General features: G+C 37.0%; 1 protein-coding gene across 4 annotated transcripts in view; it reads left to right on the top strand.

Moving 5' to 3' along the window:
* LOC111061019 (phosphatidylinositol 4-phosphate 3-kinase C2 domain-containing subunit beta) overlaps positions 1 to 19011 on the top strand; it is an 83710-nt gene that overhangs the window by 46517 nt on the left and 18182 nt on the right. For all 4 annotated transcript variants that reach the window (XM_039439298.1, XM_039439297.1, XM_039439300.1 and 1 more), the window contains 5 exons: positions 9253 to 9368; positions 11137 to 11293; positions 12156 to 12344; positions 17169 to 17394; positions 18008 to 18157. In XM_039439298.1, the coding sequence (XP_039295232.1) occupies positions 9253 to 9368; positions 11137 to 11293; positions 12156 to 12344; positions 17169 to 17394; positions 18008 to 18157 (838 nt within the window). The remainder of the gene's footprint in view (positions 1 to 9252; positions 9369 to 11136; positions 11294 to 12155; positions 12345 to 17168; positions 17395 to 18007; positions 18158 to 19011) is intronic.

The raw sequence follows: 19011 nt of genomic DNA, 5'->3' as shown, positions 1-19011 counted from the left end.
AGAAATTATAGAATTGGACAAAAATAGTGAATGGGAAATTGGTCTGATTAATTTTTGTAGTTACAATAGTATAGCAAATGTAAACAAAGGAACAAATTCTAGCTTCAAATATGGTGATAAGTTAATCTTGTTGGATACCGGTGCATATGAGCTTGAGGATATTATAAAGTCTATAAAGCATAAATTGAACTATGATGAGAAGAAGAATAGACTTATTATACGTGCAAATGCAAATACTATGAAGATTGAAATTTATTCTGATAAGCCTATTGATTTAACACGTTCTGATTCGATTGCTAAGATACTAGGTTTTGATAATGTAGTTTTACAAGCAAATAAATGGCATTATTCCAATTTTTAACATATTTAACATATCGAGCATTGATGGTATTCTTGTTGAATGTAATTTAGCATGTGGCAGTTACTTTAATGGAAAAGAAAAACATATAATCTACGAATTTTTGCCAAAGGTTCCTAGCGGTTATTTAATAAATGAAGTACCCTCTCCAATTATTTATGTACCTTTGAATACACGTCGAATTCAAACTATTAATGTAAAGGTAACAGACCAGAACGGATCGTTTATTGATTTCCGCGGAGATACAATTACAATTAGACTACACATACGTGAAAAACAAAAGTAATGGGATATCTTATTTTCAACCCGCGTACGCATAGTACATGTATGCATAATCAAGTCATTAGAGAAAAGGTCGCGATAGCGTCAACATCTAGTAAAAGCAATAGGGCGTTATCAGCTAAAAGTGCGAGAACTTTGGAAAGATTAGGTTTTATAGTTAATTGGCGACATGTCAGGAGGCGCCGCAATTAGTGATATTCTGGATGTGGAGACAGAGCTTCAGTTTTATAATGACATAACCAAATTCCAGTTTCATACACATACAGTTTATTCAGGACAAGAAATAAAAAACTCTGATGAAGCTCGAATTGGAATAAATTCATTGGATGTTTATACTTTACCTTGCAAATCATTTATATTAATTGAGGGAACGGTGAGCTGTACAAAACCAGCAGCGCCTGCGATTACAGTAGCAGGAGAGGCAACTCAACCGGCTGGTGCGCCCATTGCGGCAGACTATAAATTAAGCAGTAACATAGTGGGCAACCTTTTTGATGAAATACGATACGAATTAGCAGGTCAACAAATTTCCAAATCAAGATTAATTGGTTTAACTTCTACAATTAAAGCTATTCTTGTGAAGAACGCATCTGATAAAAACACATATCATTTAGCTGGTTTTGATAGAGCAGGATATGAGCTAACAGATAATAAATTCACTTTCTGTGTGCCGTTGAAATTAATCCTTCCATTTTTTGAAGATTTTCAAAGAATAATTTTAAACTTGAAACAAGAGCTTGTATTATTGAGGTCGCCCTCAGACCTCAATTGCGTCGAGTCTGCAACCGGTACAGAGGTTAGTGTAAAAATTACTAAGCTCCAATGGCGGATGCCCTACATTACTTTAGAAGATCATGTGCGATTGAAATTTTTGAGACTGCTCGATGCCGACACTCCACTGAAATTAAGTTTCCGCCATTGGGAAATTTGTGAATTACCAAATTTGCAAAATTCACTTGTTCATTCTTGGTCAGTACGCACAACATCGAATTTTGATACTCCAAAATATGTTATAATTGCATTTCAAACTGATCGAAAGAATAAAATTAAAAAATCAATATCTAATTTTGACAGCTGTAATATTTACAATGTTAAAGTATATTTGAATAGTGAGTATTATCCATACGAAAATCTGCTAGGTAAGAAGGAGGTTTTATACCGCATGTTCCTGGATTTCGCACCCTCGTATTATAATCATTCAATCAATAGCGAACTCGAACAGAAATCGATTTTAAAACGTTTTGTGAATCAACACCGCTGATTGTTGTAGATTGTTCACACCAACCAAGTCATTTGAAATCATCGACAGATGTTCGTATTGAAATGGAATTTAATAGTGCAGTACCTGCAAATACTTCCGCGTATTGTGTTTTAATTAGCGATCGTGTGATGGAGTACACGCCACTCACGAGCATGGTGAAAGAAGTTCAGTAATTTGTTGATAGAGTGCATCACTGCAGGTTATATAAGGTGTGTACTGCACCAAATGTAAGCCATTATCAGTTTTACCTTTGAACAGGAATCATGTCCTATTCTTTGTGTTCTGATATTTTGGTGGACAAGCCACAAACTCGCTCTATCCAGTGTGATCTTGATTCTGATATTTTGGACAAAGCTCAGTCGTCGCTACTTTACGATATTGAATCAACAAATTTCTATTATGAACCAAGGAGAAGCAGTACACCAATCCAGAAGTCGGGAGAGGAGGAGGGGGAGGGGGCGCCAGAGGTGGAGGAACAGAAACGTGAAGAGGAACAGAAAGGAGTGCAAAAGCAGACACCTACGAAAATTGCTACGGTTGATCTTCACTGGTTTAAGCAAACTTGTAATCAAATTATTGTGAAAGAACTTGCTATTGTCGATGAGAGCAATAATTATGTTGTATTTCATTTCAAATCACCATTTCCAAAGATGGAATTGACTACAAAATTGTTTAACGACGTAACATGGCTGGAACGTAACTATCATAAAATAAAATGGAGCGATGGAGATTTGGAATGGAATGAGACAATTATCCGTGAATACCTCGCAGGTTATGAAAAAATTTTTACAAAAGGAACTGAGAAAGCAAAGTTTTTGAGAAGATTGCATTCTAACGTACAATGCATACCGGAGGACTTTCTCAAGCCCGATTTCAGCTTTTTCACCACTTCGTGGTGTTATGATGCATGTAAGATACATAAGTATAGACCCGATGGAAGGTGTGCTTTATTCTCTGCCCAACATTATAATTCTCTGCTGTTTAAAAATATGTATCAAACAAATAATTTCTTGTGCGAGAATACTCGTATGAAAAGTATGAAATTGGCGCCTATGTATACGAATGCTCAGAAAAGAAACTTTGCACGTTATGGATTCTTCTACAACGGAAAGGAATTACAGTGTGTTTATTGCTCGCATGCACTGAGACTGCATAAAGCTCGCACGTGTTGTCTGTCTACAGACAAAGAAAGACCGTTTAATTACTCTATAATAGTGCCAGCCTACACATAGTTTTACTACTCGACAACGATGGATCCGGCAAAGTGGTTAGCTGCTGACAACGAATTGGAAGTGAGGTTAAAAAACTGCATAGACTGGTATGATGAGTGTGAAAGTGCAATTCAGAAATCATCTAGTGAAAATTATAGTTTGGCGAAACAATTAAAGGCTATTTTTCTAAGCACAGTTAATTTGAACGATATAAAAGACTATTTGTGCTATTACCGTCCATACAATTTGTCTGTAGATAAATTGATTAAAATTGAAGATGAAGTTATGATGTATTGTTGTAGTGAAATTTTTTAATTCAGATATTTCCTCGAACATTTTGGTTTAGTATCAGTGTAGACTTGATTGAGTGAGCACGCCCCCTCAGACACAACTGTTACAGCTTGAGCTTATCAAGAGATACGCCCCCTCAGAGTCAACTCTGTTACAGCTAAGTGCACATTATTGTTCATAACATAATCGAGGTCATGCAGTGTTTTAGCTTTGCTAAATTCAAAAAATTATCTCGCCTCTTGATGTCAATTTCATTCAATGAATTTGATTCTATTGCAAAAAATATTAAATTTTCAACAGGATTCCAAGGCGATGATTTACCGTTAACAAAAACAGAAAATGTACATTTTCCAATTTTATCTGAGATTTTCGAATTATTGAACATACTAGATACAGGTCATCTACATTATTGTAGTGCAAATGATTTCTCAACTATTGTTACAAATACCGATGAACTTTGGAAATGCTTGTATGACATTGCAGATAAAAAATGTAAAAGATCAACTTAGATCATTCTGTTAAGACATCAATAGAGCTGATACCCCAAGTGATATAGGTCTGAGGATATCTATAGCCATTTTTGGAATGCTTGTTCGTACTAAATTTACTATAGATATTCTCGGAGAGCACACTTAAAAAGCAACGCCTGCGGTTTGTACAGCACATAGAAAATTTGTGAAATTTTTCTTAACTGTCGGGTGGAAAGCAAACCAATCACTTTTTACAGTATAAAGATGGATTCACTTTAATTTGTCAGTAGAAAAGGGAAAAAGGGAAATTATTTTTTCACTCATCTAGCATTCACTTTAATTTGACAGTATAAAGATGTATTCACTCAGTATAAAGATGGATTCACTTTGCATTTAAAGATTTTAGGGTTGCATTTAAAGTAATATCCTTGCATTTAAAGATCCTTGCAACTAACTCTAGAACGAGAAACTTAAAGAGTAATAGGGTTTTAGCACATCTACAAAAGAGTTTCTTATCTATACTAGACTGGAATTTAATCTGTCAGTATAAGTTGAATTGGGTTCTTATAGATTCATGATGCTGAAGTAAGATCTGACTGAGAGAATAATTTGAGCATATCTTCCAAGGTTGACTCTCACTGTCAGTATTTAGCACATCTACAAAAGAGTTTCTTATCTATACTAGACTGGAATTTAATCTGTCAGTATAAGTTGAATTGGGTTCTTAGAGATTCATGATGCTGACTTAAGATCTGACTGAGAGAATAATTTGAGCATATCTTACAAGGTTGACTCTCACTACACTTGCATTAGATGGATTCACTTTAATTTGACAGTAGAAATATGGATTCACTTTAATTTGACAGTATAAAGATGGATTCACTTTAATTTGACAGTAGAAAGATGGATTCACTTTAATTTGACAGTAGAAATATGGATTCACTTTAATCTGTCAGTAGGGAATTTTTCCTCCAAAAAGGGAAATTATTTTTTCCCTCACTGTCTCTCTTCCTCCCCCTCGTCCTCACTGGGAGAGGGGTGAGGGAGAGGGAGAGGGAGAGGGAGAAGGAGAGGAGAGGGAGAGGGAGAGGGAGAGGGAGAGGAGAGGGAGAAGGAGAGGGAGAGGAGAGGGAGAAGGAGAGGGAGAGGGGGGAGGAGAGGGGGGAGGAAAGGGGGAGGAGAGGGGGGAGGAGAGGGGGAGGAAAGGGGGAGGAGAGGGGGGAGGAAAGGGGGAGGAGAGGGGGGAGGAAAGGGGGAGGAGAGGGGGGAGGAGAGGGGGAGTTTGCGCATGCGCAGAGGGGGAGGGGGGAGGGGGAGGGGGATTTGCGCAAATTTTTTCCTTATTTCTCGCGGATTGCGCAAAAATTCTTCCTTGAACTGTCTAATCTAAGCTACTTCAGTTATTCATTCATTCACTGATTCAGTTATTCATTCATTCACTGATTCAGTTATTCATTCATTCACTCATTCAATTATTCATTCACCTATTCAGTTATTCATTCATTCATTCATTCGTTCCTACGTTCATCCATTCATTCGTTCCTACGTTCATCCATTCATTCATTCACTCATTCAGTTATTCATTCGTTTATACGTTCATCCATTCATTCATTCATTACAGTATACAGCAGGTAACGATTTGGAGGTGTTTGATTAACGTGTGGTTTCGCAGCCAAACTGACAGTCAATCATTGATTTCATAATTCAACATTCAATCACTCTCCCATTCATTTATTCATAAACTCATTCACTCATTTATTTGGTTACTTGTCCACTCGCGCGGTCTCTATGAACCTGAATATTGCTAACAATCATTGCTTTCAATAATTTAAAATGACTCGTGTATAAAGCTGAATAATTCCCACATATGAGTACCGCGACAGTAGCAGTGACCGTACAATCACTGAAAAGTGCACTGATCGTTGCCTGTCAGAGACTTCAAGTGACAAATTGTCACCTTCAGTATGTCACTGAAATGGTGATGAAATGTGACACCTGTTATGGTGACACCATGTGTCACTTTCAATGATGTCACTGAAATGGTGATGAAATGTGACACCTGTTATGGTGACACCATGTGTCACATTCAGTAGAACATTCAACACTGTTTCCAGTTTCTACTGGTCTCCAGTGAAATGGTCACTGTGACAATGGCCACTTTCAATGATGTCACTGAAATTGTGATGAAATGTGACACCTGTTATGGTGACACCATGTGTCACATGCAGTATGTCACTGAAATGGTGATGAAATGTGACACCTGTTATGGTGACACCATGTGTCACATTCAGTAGAACATTCAACACTGTTTCCAGTTTCTACTGGTCTCCAGTGAAATGGTCACTGTGACAATGGTCACTTTCAATGATGTCACTGAAATGGTGATGAAATGTGACACCTGTTATGGTGACACCATGTGTCACATGCAGTATGTCACTGAAATGGTGATGAAATGTGACACCTGTTATGGCGACACCATGTGTCACATTCAGTAGAACATTCAACACTGTTTCCAGTTTCTACTAGTCTCCAGTGAAATGGTCACTGTGACAATGGTCACTTTCAATGATGTCACTGAAATGGTGATGAAATGTGACACCTGTTATGGTGACACCATGTGTCACATGCAGTATGTCACTGAAATGGTGATGAAATGTGACACCTGTTATGGCGACACCATGTGTCACATTCAGTAGAACATTCAACACTGTTTCCAGTTTCTACTAGTCTCCATGAAATGGTCACTGTGACAATGGTCACTTTCATTGATGTCACTGAAATGGTGATGAAATGTGACACCTGTTATGGTGACACCATGTGTCACATGCAGTATGTCACTGAAATGGTGATGAAATGTGACACCTGTTATGGCGACACCATGTGTCACATTCAGTAGAACATTCAACACTGTTTCCAGTTTCTACTAGTCTCCAGTGAAATGGTCACTGTGACAATGGTCACTTTCAATGATGTCACTGAAATGGTGATGAAATGTGACACCTGTTATGGTGACACCATGTGTCACATGCAGTATGTCACTGAAATGGTGATGAAATGTGACACCTGTTATGGCGACACCATGTGTCACATTCAGTAGAACATTCAACACTGTTTCCAGTTTCTACTAGTCTCCAGTGAAATGGTCACTGTGACAATGGTCACTTTCAATGATGTCACTGAAATGGTGATGAAATGTGACACCTGTTATGGCGACACCAGTCAATACTGCTTCCAGTTTCTACTAGAATCCAGTGCTGTGCGGTTATTTAGAATAAGTTTTTTTATTATACTTTCGATACCGATATTAAAAACCTTTTTCTAATACAAAAATTCATCATAAAGACAATTTTAAAGAAACCTAGAACTTATGATAGTAAGATTTTGTTCAGTGAATTTGATGTTAAAACTATACGACAGTTATATCTTGGTTGCACAACAAATTACAGTTTTAAATACGAGCATAATTTCCCTCTAGCCAATGACATAAATTATAATCTTAGACCTAATACAATAAGAAAATATGAAATATATAACACCAACTCAGCTCTTCTTAGAAGGCAACTTTACTACATTAGCAGTAAATTCATAAATATACTAGAAAGTGAATTTCCACTTAATAATTTCCGAAATAATAAACACAGAAAAAGAGCCATAGAGTAATGGCTAAACTTGAATTATTTCCAATCGTTGACTTTTATACAATAATCAACTTCATATTATAAATTATATTTTCGAACACTTCATACGCTAGATTCAAGTTTATATATTACATCCCTGATTAAGCTGATTTACGACTCACACTGGCGCACAAGGAATCTTCCTTTTGCCGGTGTTTTTGCCTCACTACTGTACTTATGCATGTGATCATAAATTGAATCTTCATTTTATAACTATTGTTTGTAATGTGAAGGATATCATTTCGTTATTATATCTAATTAAATAAATGTATGTATCTTGGTTTAAGTGCAGTAGCATATACTTATATTTATTTTTTGTAAAGCTTTTTTGTATTTTGTTTTTGGCAAATAAAATTCATTCATTCATTCATTACTTAGATTATAAAAGAAGTAGTAAGTTTTAAGTTGTAGAATAATAAACTTCCATTGTCAACTCACAACCTACAACACAGAACTGGTATACCTAAAACCGAAGTAAACTTAAAATGTGACCTCACTTTACTGTTTATTTTGTTCATTCACCCTTTAAAAGTGAATTGAAAGTTCCAAACATGCGTGAAAATTAAAATGAATGTTGAAAGATTTTTAATTTTCCTGTACACATAAGTATCCCTAAATAAGAAAGTGAACATCAATATCTATGTTTGTGTTGTTTGCAGGTTGAACTTTGAAGGCGTGAACGTGTGCGTGATTCCTCGCGAATGCAGACTTGTGCTGGTGATCTATGGCCGATCGGTGGACACGCCCTCCACCTCCAATGAGCCCGGCGAAGGTCAGGCCCCCAACGTCACTCAGGTCGAGTTGGGTTGGGCCGCCATACAGTTCTTCAACTATGATGGGTCAGTCATCATTCTAACATTCTGCTTATTCCTATCCTATCATACATTTAAAATGAATAAATATTAATCCTATAATTATATTACTGTACAAGTAATAATTTATTTATTCGCATTTATTTCCGCAAATGATAACACGAACAATTCATCTTGTGCAAGTACAGAGTGATGGTGGATGAATCTATTAGAGCAAGTTGTAGAGATTATTTCAAAGAGTTTGAGATTCTCACACTACCAGGTGTATATATTTTTGAGGCTCTTTATTTTATTGATAAGAATAAAGATATGTTCAATACAGGAGAGTTGTTCCACTCATACAATACCAGATATAGACAAAACCTCAGAGATGACATTCATCGAACTAGTATGCATGAGAGGGGGGTAAAGAGTGCAGGAGTCCAGCTATAATTCATTGCCAACACGCGTTAAGGCTCTCGCAGCTGAGAAGTTTAGAATTAAAGTGAGGGAGGAGGTGTTGCAGGTTTGTCCTTATTCCAGTGAGGAATTTTTTTGCATTATGAAAAGATTGACGACTTAGAATCTAATTGACAAATTAATCCGTATACTCCTTTCATAGGTGGTCAGTGGGATGGAAAATGGAAATGAAAAAAAACCATAAACTATAGGATAGTAATATTATACTATACATCAATTATAATATCATTAATAATAATATCAAAAAACATATATTAACTATTAGCATGTGAATAAAATAAATAATAATCATTTAATTAATATTATTATAATTAATATAACTAATTATAATTATTATAATTCTATTATTAGCCATAATTGTATTATGATTATAGTGTTTTGCACAATAAATGAATAAATAAGTTGATTGTAATTTGTAATGTTGCTTTCAGTTGGATGACACAGGGTTCATTCCTGCTGTCGGTGTGGCCTCCCGCCGCTGACAAGAGACTGGGTCCCGCCCCTGTTCCCGGGACGCACCCCCATGGAGACATTCATCCCGTATTAGGTATGCTGTGCCTTCCTATTCATTTTCATTCAATAATTCTTATTTTTCCTCTCAAGACCAATTTCCTGTTACTAAGTTAATTATTGAATATAATTTTGTTAATGTACCATTAAATCTATGGGTTTAATGGTCCATTTCATTCGGTAAGTGTCCTAGAACGGGTCGTAGGGTCAAAACATAGTGGAGCGTCGAAGGTAGAGTGCATCAGAGACAGAAGGTAGCTGAGAGTATATAGATAATGAATGTATAATAATATTTCTCCATGATTCCGTCTACCTTCTACACTACCTTCGTCGCCATTAAATCTATGGGTTAAAAGCACATGCCTTAATCTACCATTAAATCTATGGGTTAAATGGTCCATTTCATTCGATAAGTGTCCTAGAACGGGTCATAGGGTCAAATCATAGTGGAGCGTCGAAGGAAGAGTGCATCAGAGACAGAGAAGGTAGCTGAGAGTATATAGATAATGAATGTATAATAATATTTCTTCATGATTCCGTCTACCTTCTACACTACCTTCGTCGCTCACACATTGGGCCATATGAATAAAGTTGAGCATTTGCTTATACTTCTAAAATAAGGAGCATTTGCTTCATTTTCTATGAATAAACGTGAGCAAAGCCTTTTGCTCATGCTCATCAAAAAAATAGTTTGAGCATTTGCTCAAAAGTAAAAGCTTCTGCTCAAAATCGTATGAATAAACTAGAGCATTTGCTCAACTTTTGAAGCAAATGCTTCAAAAAAGTGAGTCTAGTCTAGAGCAGCTTATCACCTTTTGCTCATAGTAAAATGGCTCAACTAATTCGTATGAGTATGAGGAAACTATATACCAGACACGATATCAACCAATAGTTGAGAACTATAAAACTCTTTTTAATTCAACCATGATATATATCACCATTATCCCTACAAAAGAATAAATACAAAAGATAGGTACCTGATATAAAGATAGCCATCACAAAATAGGAAATAGGCATTTAAGAAGATGAGAGTGTAGACGATTAGAAGAAGGCTATTGATATTATAAGAATATGCTGAAGATTATTATAGAGATGACATTTTTTCACGCTATTATTTCAAAATTCTAAACTCTATTCATAAATAGAAAACAGAGCAGACGACGCAAACACAAGCGGTGCCCCCTACTTGCATATTTAGCGCTTCCGTGAGCTATAAAAACAAATTAAGGCTACGAAAGCGAATCAGCTGATGAAAAATCTTAAAAATACGTGAGCATTTGCTCCAGAGTTCAGGAGCATAAGGTAAAGCTTATTCATATAAAAATGAGCAAATGCTTTTGCTTCTACCTTTTGCTCATGAGCAAAACCTTATGCTCTATGCTCTTGCTCATGAGCATTTGCTCTGGTTTTATTCATATGGGCCATTGCTCGGACACATTTGAATACATGCATTATTCTAACCACCACTCTGTATTACCTCCTCTGATACACTTCACCTTTGTTGCTGTTGCATGTCTTGACTTTTATGCCCATACGCACCATCTACGTTCATGCGAAGATGTTGCATTTGGGCCTTAATAGCATGCAAATCATATTCTACAGTACCCACAAGTCTTACAAGCGGAACATTTAAAAGCTTAAATTTCAAAGTGAAATTTGTATGATTTTGTGTTTTTTGACAATGATTCAAATATTATGAGATTAAAAATAAAATTACATGATTGATCACATATTTCCAAGATGTATAATTCTGGATCAACAACTTGTAATTTCTTTCAATCGTTATTGAAATTTCTGTTTTCCAGGCGTGGAACTACCTGATTACGGTGGCCGTATCATGTTTCCTCCTATCAACAGCGACATGGAAATAGCATCGGGTTTCAATGATCACGATTTCGACAGTTTGGATCACAATACGCAGCAACAGTTGAATGACATTGTTGCTCAGGACACTTTCTCTTGGTCAGTATTAAAAAATAATAATTCTCATAGTATTAACTGATAAATTTTGGAGTAGTAATTGATTGAATTCGATTGGGATTGTGGTTCCATCGACTTGATGATAATTTATTCGATTTATTCATCACATTTTGTACAAATACTTGACATGAGGAAAGCCATAAAAGGCTCATGCCCATATTGTCCAATTTCCAATTTATACTACACGGTCCGTATAAAAAAATGTTGGTTATATCACTTTCACTTTTCAAAAAGAAATTCACACTGTTCAAAGCTCAGAGCATCTTTTGAATCAAACAGATATTATTAAAGTCTAAAATTTACAAAATCTAGAACAGTAAATATTCAAAAAGTCTAAATTTTGAATGAAACTAGGAAATTTTGAGCAATTTTTAGACAATGAATAGAATACAGGAAATCAAAACTATTTCCAAGGCAAACGACCAAAAATTTGTTATTCAATGGAAATTGAAGAGTATTTTCACAACTACCGCACATACACGGTTCAGTTGTAGTAAGATTCAAACCAAAGTTAATCAGGTGCTGGTTTTATAATTATACCTCACTTTAGTGCCTCATTCTGCAGATTAAAATATTATCATTGATTCTCTGTAACATACCAAGCAGATTATGAAAGTACGGTATATTCGGAACTTGTGAAATAATGAAATGAAAAAAAAAATCCTCAAAAACATGTTTACAAACAATGGAGAAATATTTACAAGAACTTATGACTATTGTAAGTAAAATAAAACATATGACAGAATTTTTGGAAATTCTCATAATCTAAAATTTTGAACCCAAAATCTAGTTGTGATTGTTTCTAATAATAATTATTATTAAATGGAATTGTGTTTTCACGCAGGCCACAAGTTGAAGACAGGGAGGTACTGTGGGAGAAGCGTCATTATTTGCTGGGCAAACCTCAGGCCTTACCCAAGGTGTTTCTAGCCGCTCACAGCTGGGACTATGCCTGCCTCGCCGATCTATATTCACTGCTCCACTCCTGGACTCCACTAGATCCTGTGTCTGCCTTGCAACTGTTATTACCATGGTCAGTTGAAAAATAATATTATTATATGGTTTTTTAAATAACCATAATCATAGGACCTATAATGAAACTACATTGACATGAGTTTGAATGGATTGAATTAATACATTTTGAATTAATGGATTTACATTCTAAGTTTTGTTATATGGAGTAGTTTCTCAGAAATCGTGTGCAGTGAGTGAATTCTGAATTTTATAAGCTTTGATTTAGTAGGACAGCTAGATACCTGATAAGTGTATCGGATGGACACGTTAAACTGTCGGTCCCGGCTGCCTAATAGCAGTCGTTAAGTCGTCAGAAGCTCTGAAATTGATCAGGTATCAATTCAAAACTCTTGACACCAGACCTGAGCCAGCCATATCACTCGATATTATTATTATTATTATTATTATTATTATTATTATTATTATTATTATGTTTGAGGTTTTGCTTGACCACCCTTTCCCTGGGCTCCGACCCCCAAGGAAGAGTGACAAGCGATTTTTCCAGAGTGAGTGCTCCACATGTCCATGTGGTAAACAATCATACTGGGTCCGTTACCATTAAATCGTTTGCTCTGAGTAGACGTAATGACCAAGAATGACAGCCTTCTGCATCCGACCTGCAAGCACAGCAGCAGGTCTCTCACAGGCTGGAATCGTTCTAAGGTTGGCCAAAAATGAAGGTCTCATGCCTCCCAGTACACCTACAATCAACACCACCATTCTCACAGAGTAGCCTGGGTTTAGCCTGCGCAGCTCCATTAGTAGGTCATGATATTTCGTCTGTTTTTCCTCCTCTTTGGTGACAATGTTACCCTCAGCTGGTGCTGAAAACTCAATGACATACATTGTCTTCGAAGTGATGTCAAGGAGGACAACATCAGGCTTTGTGGCTCTTAAAAGCCTGGTGGTAGAGAATGAGTAATTCCAATAAATTCGGCACCTCTCATTCCCCACAACAGATTCAATCTCCCCTGGGGCATAAGGCAGCACTGGTGTTTTGTCGATACCATATGAGTGTCTAAGATGGTAATAGAGAACTCGCAGAGCAGCATTATGTCGATGGATGTAGCCTGCAGTTGCATGCACAGAACAAGAAGACAGGATGTGCATGATCGTCTCTGGTGCTCTATGACACACCCTGCAACTGATATCAGGAACATCCATGTGCATTACTCTGCTGCGGTATGACAATGTGTTGATGACACCATTTTGACATGCCAGTATGAAACCCTCAGTCTCAGATCTCAGGGCTGCTGACTTCAGAAAAGCAAAAGTCAGTGGCTTGGACAAGCCTTGCTCCTCAACATGCCTGTAGAAAACACCATGCAAGGACTTGTCCTTATGTTGCTGCAACAGGAGTCTGGACTCAGCAGTCTTTATTCTAGCCCTGATCTGATTAGGCTCATGCTCCTCCTCCCGATCAGTGCGAAAATCGAGACCAAGGGTATCTGCCCCATGCTGTGCTGCCTTATATAGGAAGGCCCCAACCCCTGCAACTTCATGGTCATGAACCAGCTGCATAAGGGGATCAGAGCATCTTTGTATGCTGCAGGCAAACTGTAAGACCACCCTGTTGTGCAGATTCTCCAAACCAAGTAGACCTCTGCCCCCTTCAAGCCTTGGCAGGTATATTCGGGCAACAGAAGAGCGGGGATGTAAACTTCTCTCCATGTGCATCCTTTTTCGGGTTTCCCTGTCCAGGTCCTGGAGCTCATTCCGATTCCACTTAACCACTCCAAAAGAGTAGGTGAGAACCGGCACAGCGAGCATGTTGGTGGCTTCAACTTTATTCTTACCAGATAACTCCGATGACCAGAGCCTCCTGAGTCTCCTCTTATACTCACTGCAGAGAGCCATCTTTATTTTTACAGCATCCTGAGCTTGATTCTGATCAAATCCCAGATACTGGTATGACTCTCCAGCTCTCAGGGCTCTTATTATGCTTCCATCAATAAGCTCCATTTCCCGCACCAGGCCCTGTAACCTTCCTTTCAGGAGATGTGTTACTGCACACTTGTCCAACCCGAAAGACATGCCAATATCATTTGAATATCGCTGCACCACACCTACAGCCAACTGGAGGTCAGATTTGCTAGCTGCATAAATCTTCAAGTCATCCATATAGAAAAGGTGGCTCACTCTATGGATCCTGTTTCCTGGTGTGCCACAGCAATAGCCCTTTGTTTTCTTCAGGGCAGCAGACAATGGCAGCAGTGAAATGCAGAATAGAAGAGGGCTTATTATTATTATTATTATTATTATTATTATTATTATTATTATTATTATTATTATTATTATTATTATTATTATTATTATTATTATTATTATTATTATTATTATTATTATTATTTACGTGGATGAAACCACTGTTATTGTTATATTATTTTTAAAAAAATTCTTGTTCCAGCATGAATACTCTCGTGTGATTGGTCCACTTTCAATTTCTCCCACAATACGGAACAAGAAACCTATCAAATTCAATAATCTAGTAGTATTCATTTCATTTTTTCAATAGCACAAAAACTCTGATTTGATGTTTGGTGATTACAGGTTACCATTCTTGGAGTGATGGATAAACATTTAGGGCCGGTTTCCGAGCTCGGGATCTATAAGTTCTGGACTTATAGAGTCCAGGACCAAAATAAGCACTCGGGTCTAAATTGACTTTCTGAGTCACGATTTTATCTTCTTAACTCCGAAGTCTATCAAGTTCTCGACTTATTTGAGTCCAGGACTTTAACGCAGGAAACGTGAGGGAAATTCACAATATTTTGCTGTTGTATTGTTGGCATTATAGCAAAACGGAAACAGCTGATTACAGCGGGACAATTCAAATGAGCATGCTCTCCAAACTATATTGTAAAAATACGTTTCGATTTCTTTGTAGGCCTATTCAAAGCAAAACCTTTGAAAGTGAATGAATAAACATTTCATTTTACGTTATGCTATTATTGATCATTGATCCTAACCAGTGATTTTGGAATAAAAATTCAATTAAGCTATTGAGTTTGAAAACGTATATGTTTTGAAAAAAAAAAACTGGAGTAATAATTTATTATTGTTATTATTATTAATATGTTGAATATGACTTTGAATAATAACATTCAGATTGGAATACAAATTCTAAGCTAATCCTTGTATTATTTTGCTTGAACATTTTTAGGTTATGTCACAGTCGTAAAATGAGGTTAGTTTTTTACGCATATTTCTGATACAATTTTATTCCAAAATGAACTTGCAAACTATAAATTATGAATTTAGATGGACTAATCCAAATAATTTAGGTATTCCATGATATCTATTTGGCTTTTTATCTATTCCAAAACAATAACTGAATTATGTTTGCTCAGTTAAGTCTAGAAATTGAATTTAAACCCTACCCCAGTCGAGGGTTTAAAATCACGCTGTTTTAAGTCCTGGACTTAACGATTTTTGATAAATCCCTGACTCGGAAAGAGACGAGAATCTAATTTATATCCTTTATAAGACCTTCACTCAGAAAGCGAAATTATAAACTCCAGGCTCTAACATGATCACTAAACTCCAGTGTCTATTTAAGTCCTCAACTTCGTTAACGCTCTGACTCGGAAAGCCAATTTTCTGACTCCAGAGTTTAAAGCCAGTTAAAGTCTAGAACTTAGCTAAATCCCGAGCTCGGAAACCGGCCCTTAGAGTCTGTGTACACAGAGGGCGCTCAGGCGTTCCGAGTTCCAGCGGTCTTGAAAGGATAATAACCATAGAGAAATGAAAAAAAAATATATAAGAAGATATCCCATGGTTTAGAGCGTTTATGTTCCAAATTTCACTGTTAACTTGAGCCGATAGTCCCAGTAGTTATTTTTCGTGAAGCTATGGTAGTCTACTACAGCGGCAGTTACTACAAAAGTGGGCAGTTAGATTGATGGTGGGTGAATCTATTAGAGCAAGTTGTAGAGATTGTTTCAAAGAGTTGAAGATTCTCCCACTACCAGGTGTATATATTTTGGAGGCTCTTTGTTTTATTGATAAGAATAAAAACATAGGTTCAATACAGGAGAGTTGTTCCACTCATACAATACCAGATATAGACAAAACCTCAGAGACGACATTCATCGAACTGGTATGTATGAGAGGGGGGTAAAGAGTGCAGGAATTCGGCTTTATAATTCATTGCCAACACGCGTTAAGGCTCTTACAGGTGAAAAGTTTAGAATTAAGGTTGCAGGTTTGTCCTTATTCCAGTGAGGAATTATTTATGTATTATGGAATGCAAAGATTGACGACTTGGATTATAATTGACAAATCCTTATACCCCTTTCATAGGTGGTCAGTGGGATGAAATATGAAATGAAATGAAAAAAAGTTTCTCATACTGTGCCGTTTTTACACTCTCACCCCAAGAAAACAGTAATAATAGACAAAAATATGAATTATTGGATGAGGATGAATAGCACAGCATAGCATACCTAATACGGGATGAAGGTCTCCATGGGGGTGTGTCCCGGGAACAGGGGTGGGACCGAGTCTTTTGTCAGCGGCGGGAGGCCACACCGACAGCAGAAACGACCCCTGTGACATCCAATTGAAAACAAAATTACAAATTACAATTAATTTATTTAGTCTATAATTTATTGTACAAAAAACTATAATCATGACCATGGAGGACAAACTAGGTTGAGCCTCTGCCATTTTTCAAGAACTGCTATGACTATCTGCTTGAGTTAACAGTGAAATTTGGAACTTCAACGCCCTATGCCATGGGATATCTTCTTATGTTATATTTCCTCTATGGTACTCGTTATTTCTATAACTATTAAAAAGTAGCCCTATTAAAATACTTCAATATGTAATTGGTTGATTGCAGTTTCCCGGACAGCGAAGTGCGCCGAGTGGCAGTGTGGTGGGTGCGGGAGCTGAGCAGTGATGAGCTATGCGACTACTTGCCGCAGCTGGTGCAGGCACTCAAGCATGAGACCTACGAGACCAGCTCGCTGGCCCACTTCCTGCTGCAGCGCGCTCTCACATCACCTCGGGTCGCACACCATCTCTACTGGCTCCTCACACAGGCGCTGCCCGGAGAGTGTCCTCAGGTACACTACCACCCATTCACTTAATTTGTCCTCAGGAATGCTATGGGCCGGTTTCCGAGCTCGGGATCTATAAGTTCTGGACTTACAGAGTCCAGGACTAAATTAAGCTCTCGAGAGGAAACGAGAGGACAGAAAGCTCTATGTTTATTTAGGATTTTTCTAGACATTTTAAATTGATAAATTATATATTTTTTTTGAGAAAACATAACAACAGGTCAATGTAATTTACTGAGCGCGAGGTCTACTGTTCACAGAACTACTAGTATGATGAGGTTCGAGAAATGAGGATTCCGTGAAGTTATCGTCACTTGTGAGTAAGGGTGTGACCACATTGAAGTGTATATGTGCTAGTGCACGTCAGATCATGCATGAGCCGAAAAACAAAATCTGGATGGCATTGAAAGTTGAAACACGTTGTGACTTGTATTTACGGTAGCTGCTCACACTGAACGCAACCAGCAAGTGCACGCGTTCAGTGTGAGTGTTCCTATTGCTCTTTCCATAGTTTCTTACTCGAAAAATCACTTTATACTCTATGTATACCACTATTAGTTTTTAACGATTGAAGGTATTATTTTCTCAGTAATGATTTCTCATTTATTTTGCAATTCAGAATACGGGATCGTCTACAGTGAGTGCAGTGGATGATGAGATAATAGGCGCTTGCTATCACAGGAGGCTGCAATTGATACTGAGGGCCCTGCTTTCCATATCAGGTGAAGCTCTCAGACAGAGGTTCATGTCTCAGCAGATACTGGTCAAGGTTCGTACAGAATTCATTCATTCATTTTCATTCATAACATTTTGTATAAATTAGAATTGGAACCGTTTTGGGCGTAAGCCTGTCGTACTCTTCTGAAGTTGTGTAATTGTAGATGATTTAATAAATGAATAAAATAAAAAATAATTCTTCTACTAAAACTTAGCTTCAGCCCAGCCCACTTCTCCTTATACGCTTCCTACAGGTAATATGATGGCCTGAGTTTAAAAACCAGACAAGCGCCATTTTTTTGAGAAAATAGGGGTTGTCTGATTCTTATACTACAGAAGCTGCCGAATCGATTGGTGTAAAAATCAGACATTTGCAGTGCCTAGTTTTGCCGCTAGATTGCGTTTATCCTTGTCTAAATCATTATGCTAGCAAACCGATGAGTTTGAAAACCAGACATGTACTGGAGATGTCTTGTTTTCAAACTCATCAAGGTTGATTTCCCGTCTTTTTCTAGATTATTCATATTTATTAAAGTCTAATTTATTAAGTAATAAAGAGAACAAGAAGGAGATGAAGGCTAAATAAATAAAACGCAGAGAAGAAGAGAAAATGATATCATCAAGCTATCAAAATGAAAACGTTTTCTCAGGAAAACATTTTTTTCTGATCATTACTTTTTGAGATATGAACGCCTAAAGTTTGAATTTTTGGGACAGAACATTTCAAATTCGGTAAGAGATAAATCCATGAGATTTAGAGGATAGATTCTTCATGGTATTGTTGATCTAGTAAAACAATTTTTTTTTTGAAAATACCAATTTTTAAGATAGTTATTCAATTTACTAAAAATAACTTTTAGTTGGGTTATTTTTGGTAAATTTGAATAACTTTTTCAAAAATAGATA

This window comes from Nilaparvata lugens, chromosome 12 (assembly GCF_014356525.2).
Source record: "Nilaparvata lugens isolate BPH chromosome 12, ASM1435652v1, whole genome shotgun sequence".
Lineage (NCBI taxonomy): Eukaryota > Metazoa > Arthropoda > Insecta > Hemiptera > Delphacidae > Nilaparvata > Nilaparvata lugens.
Note: the sequence above shows the minus strand (reverse complement) of the source record. Positions and strands in the feature narration are given on the sequence as shown.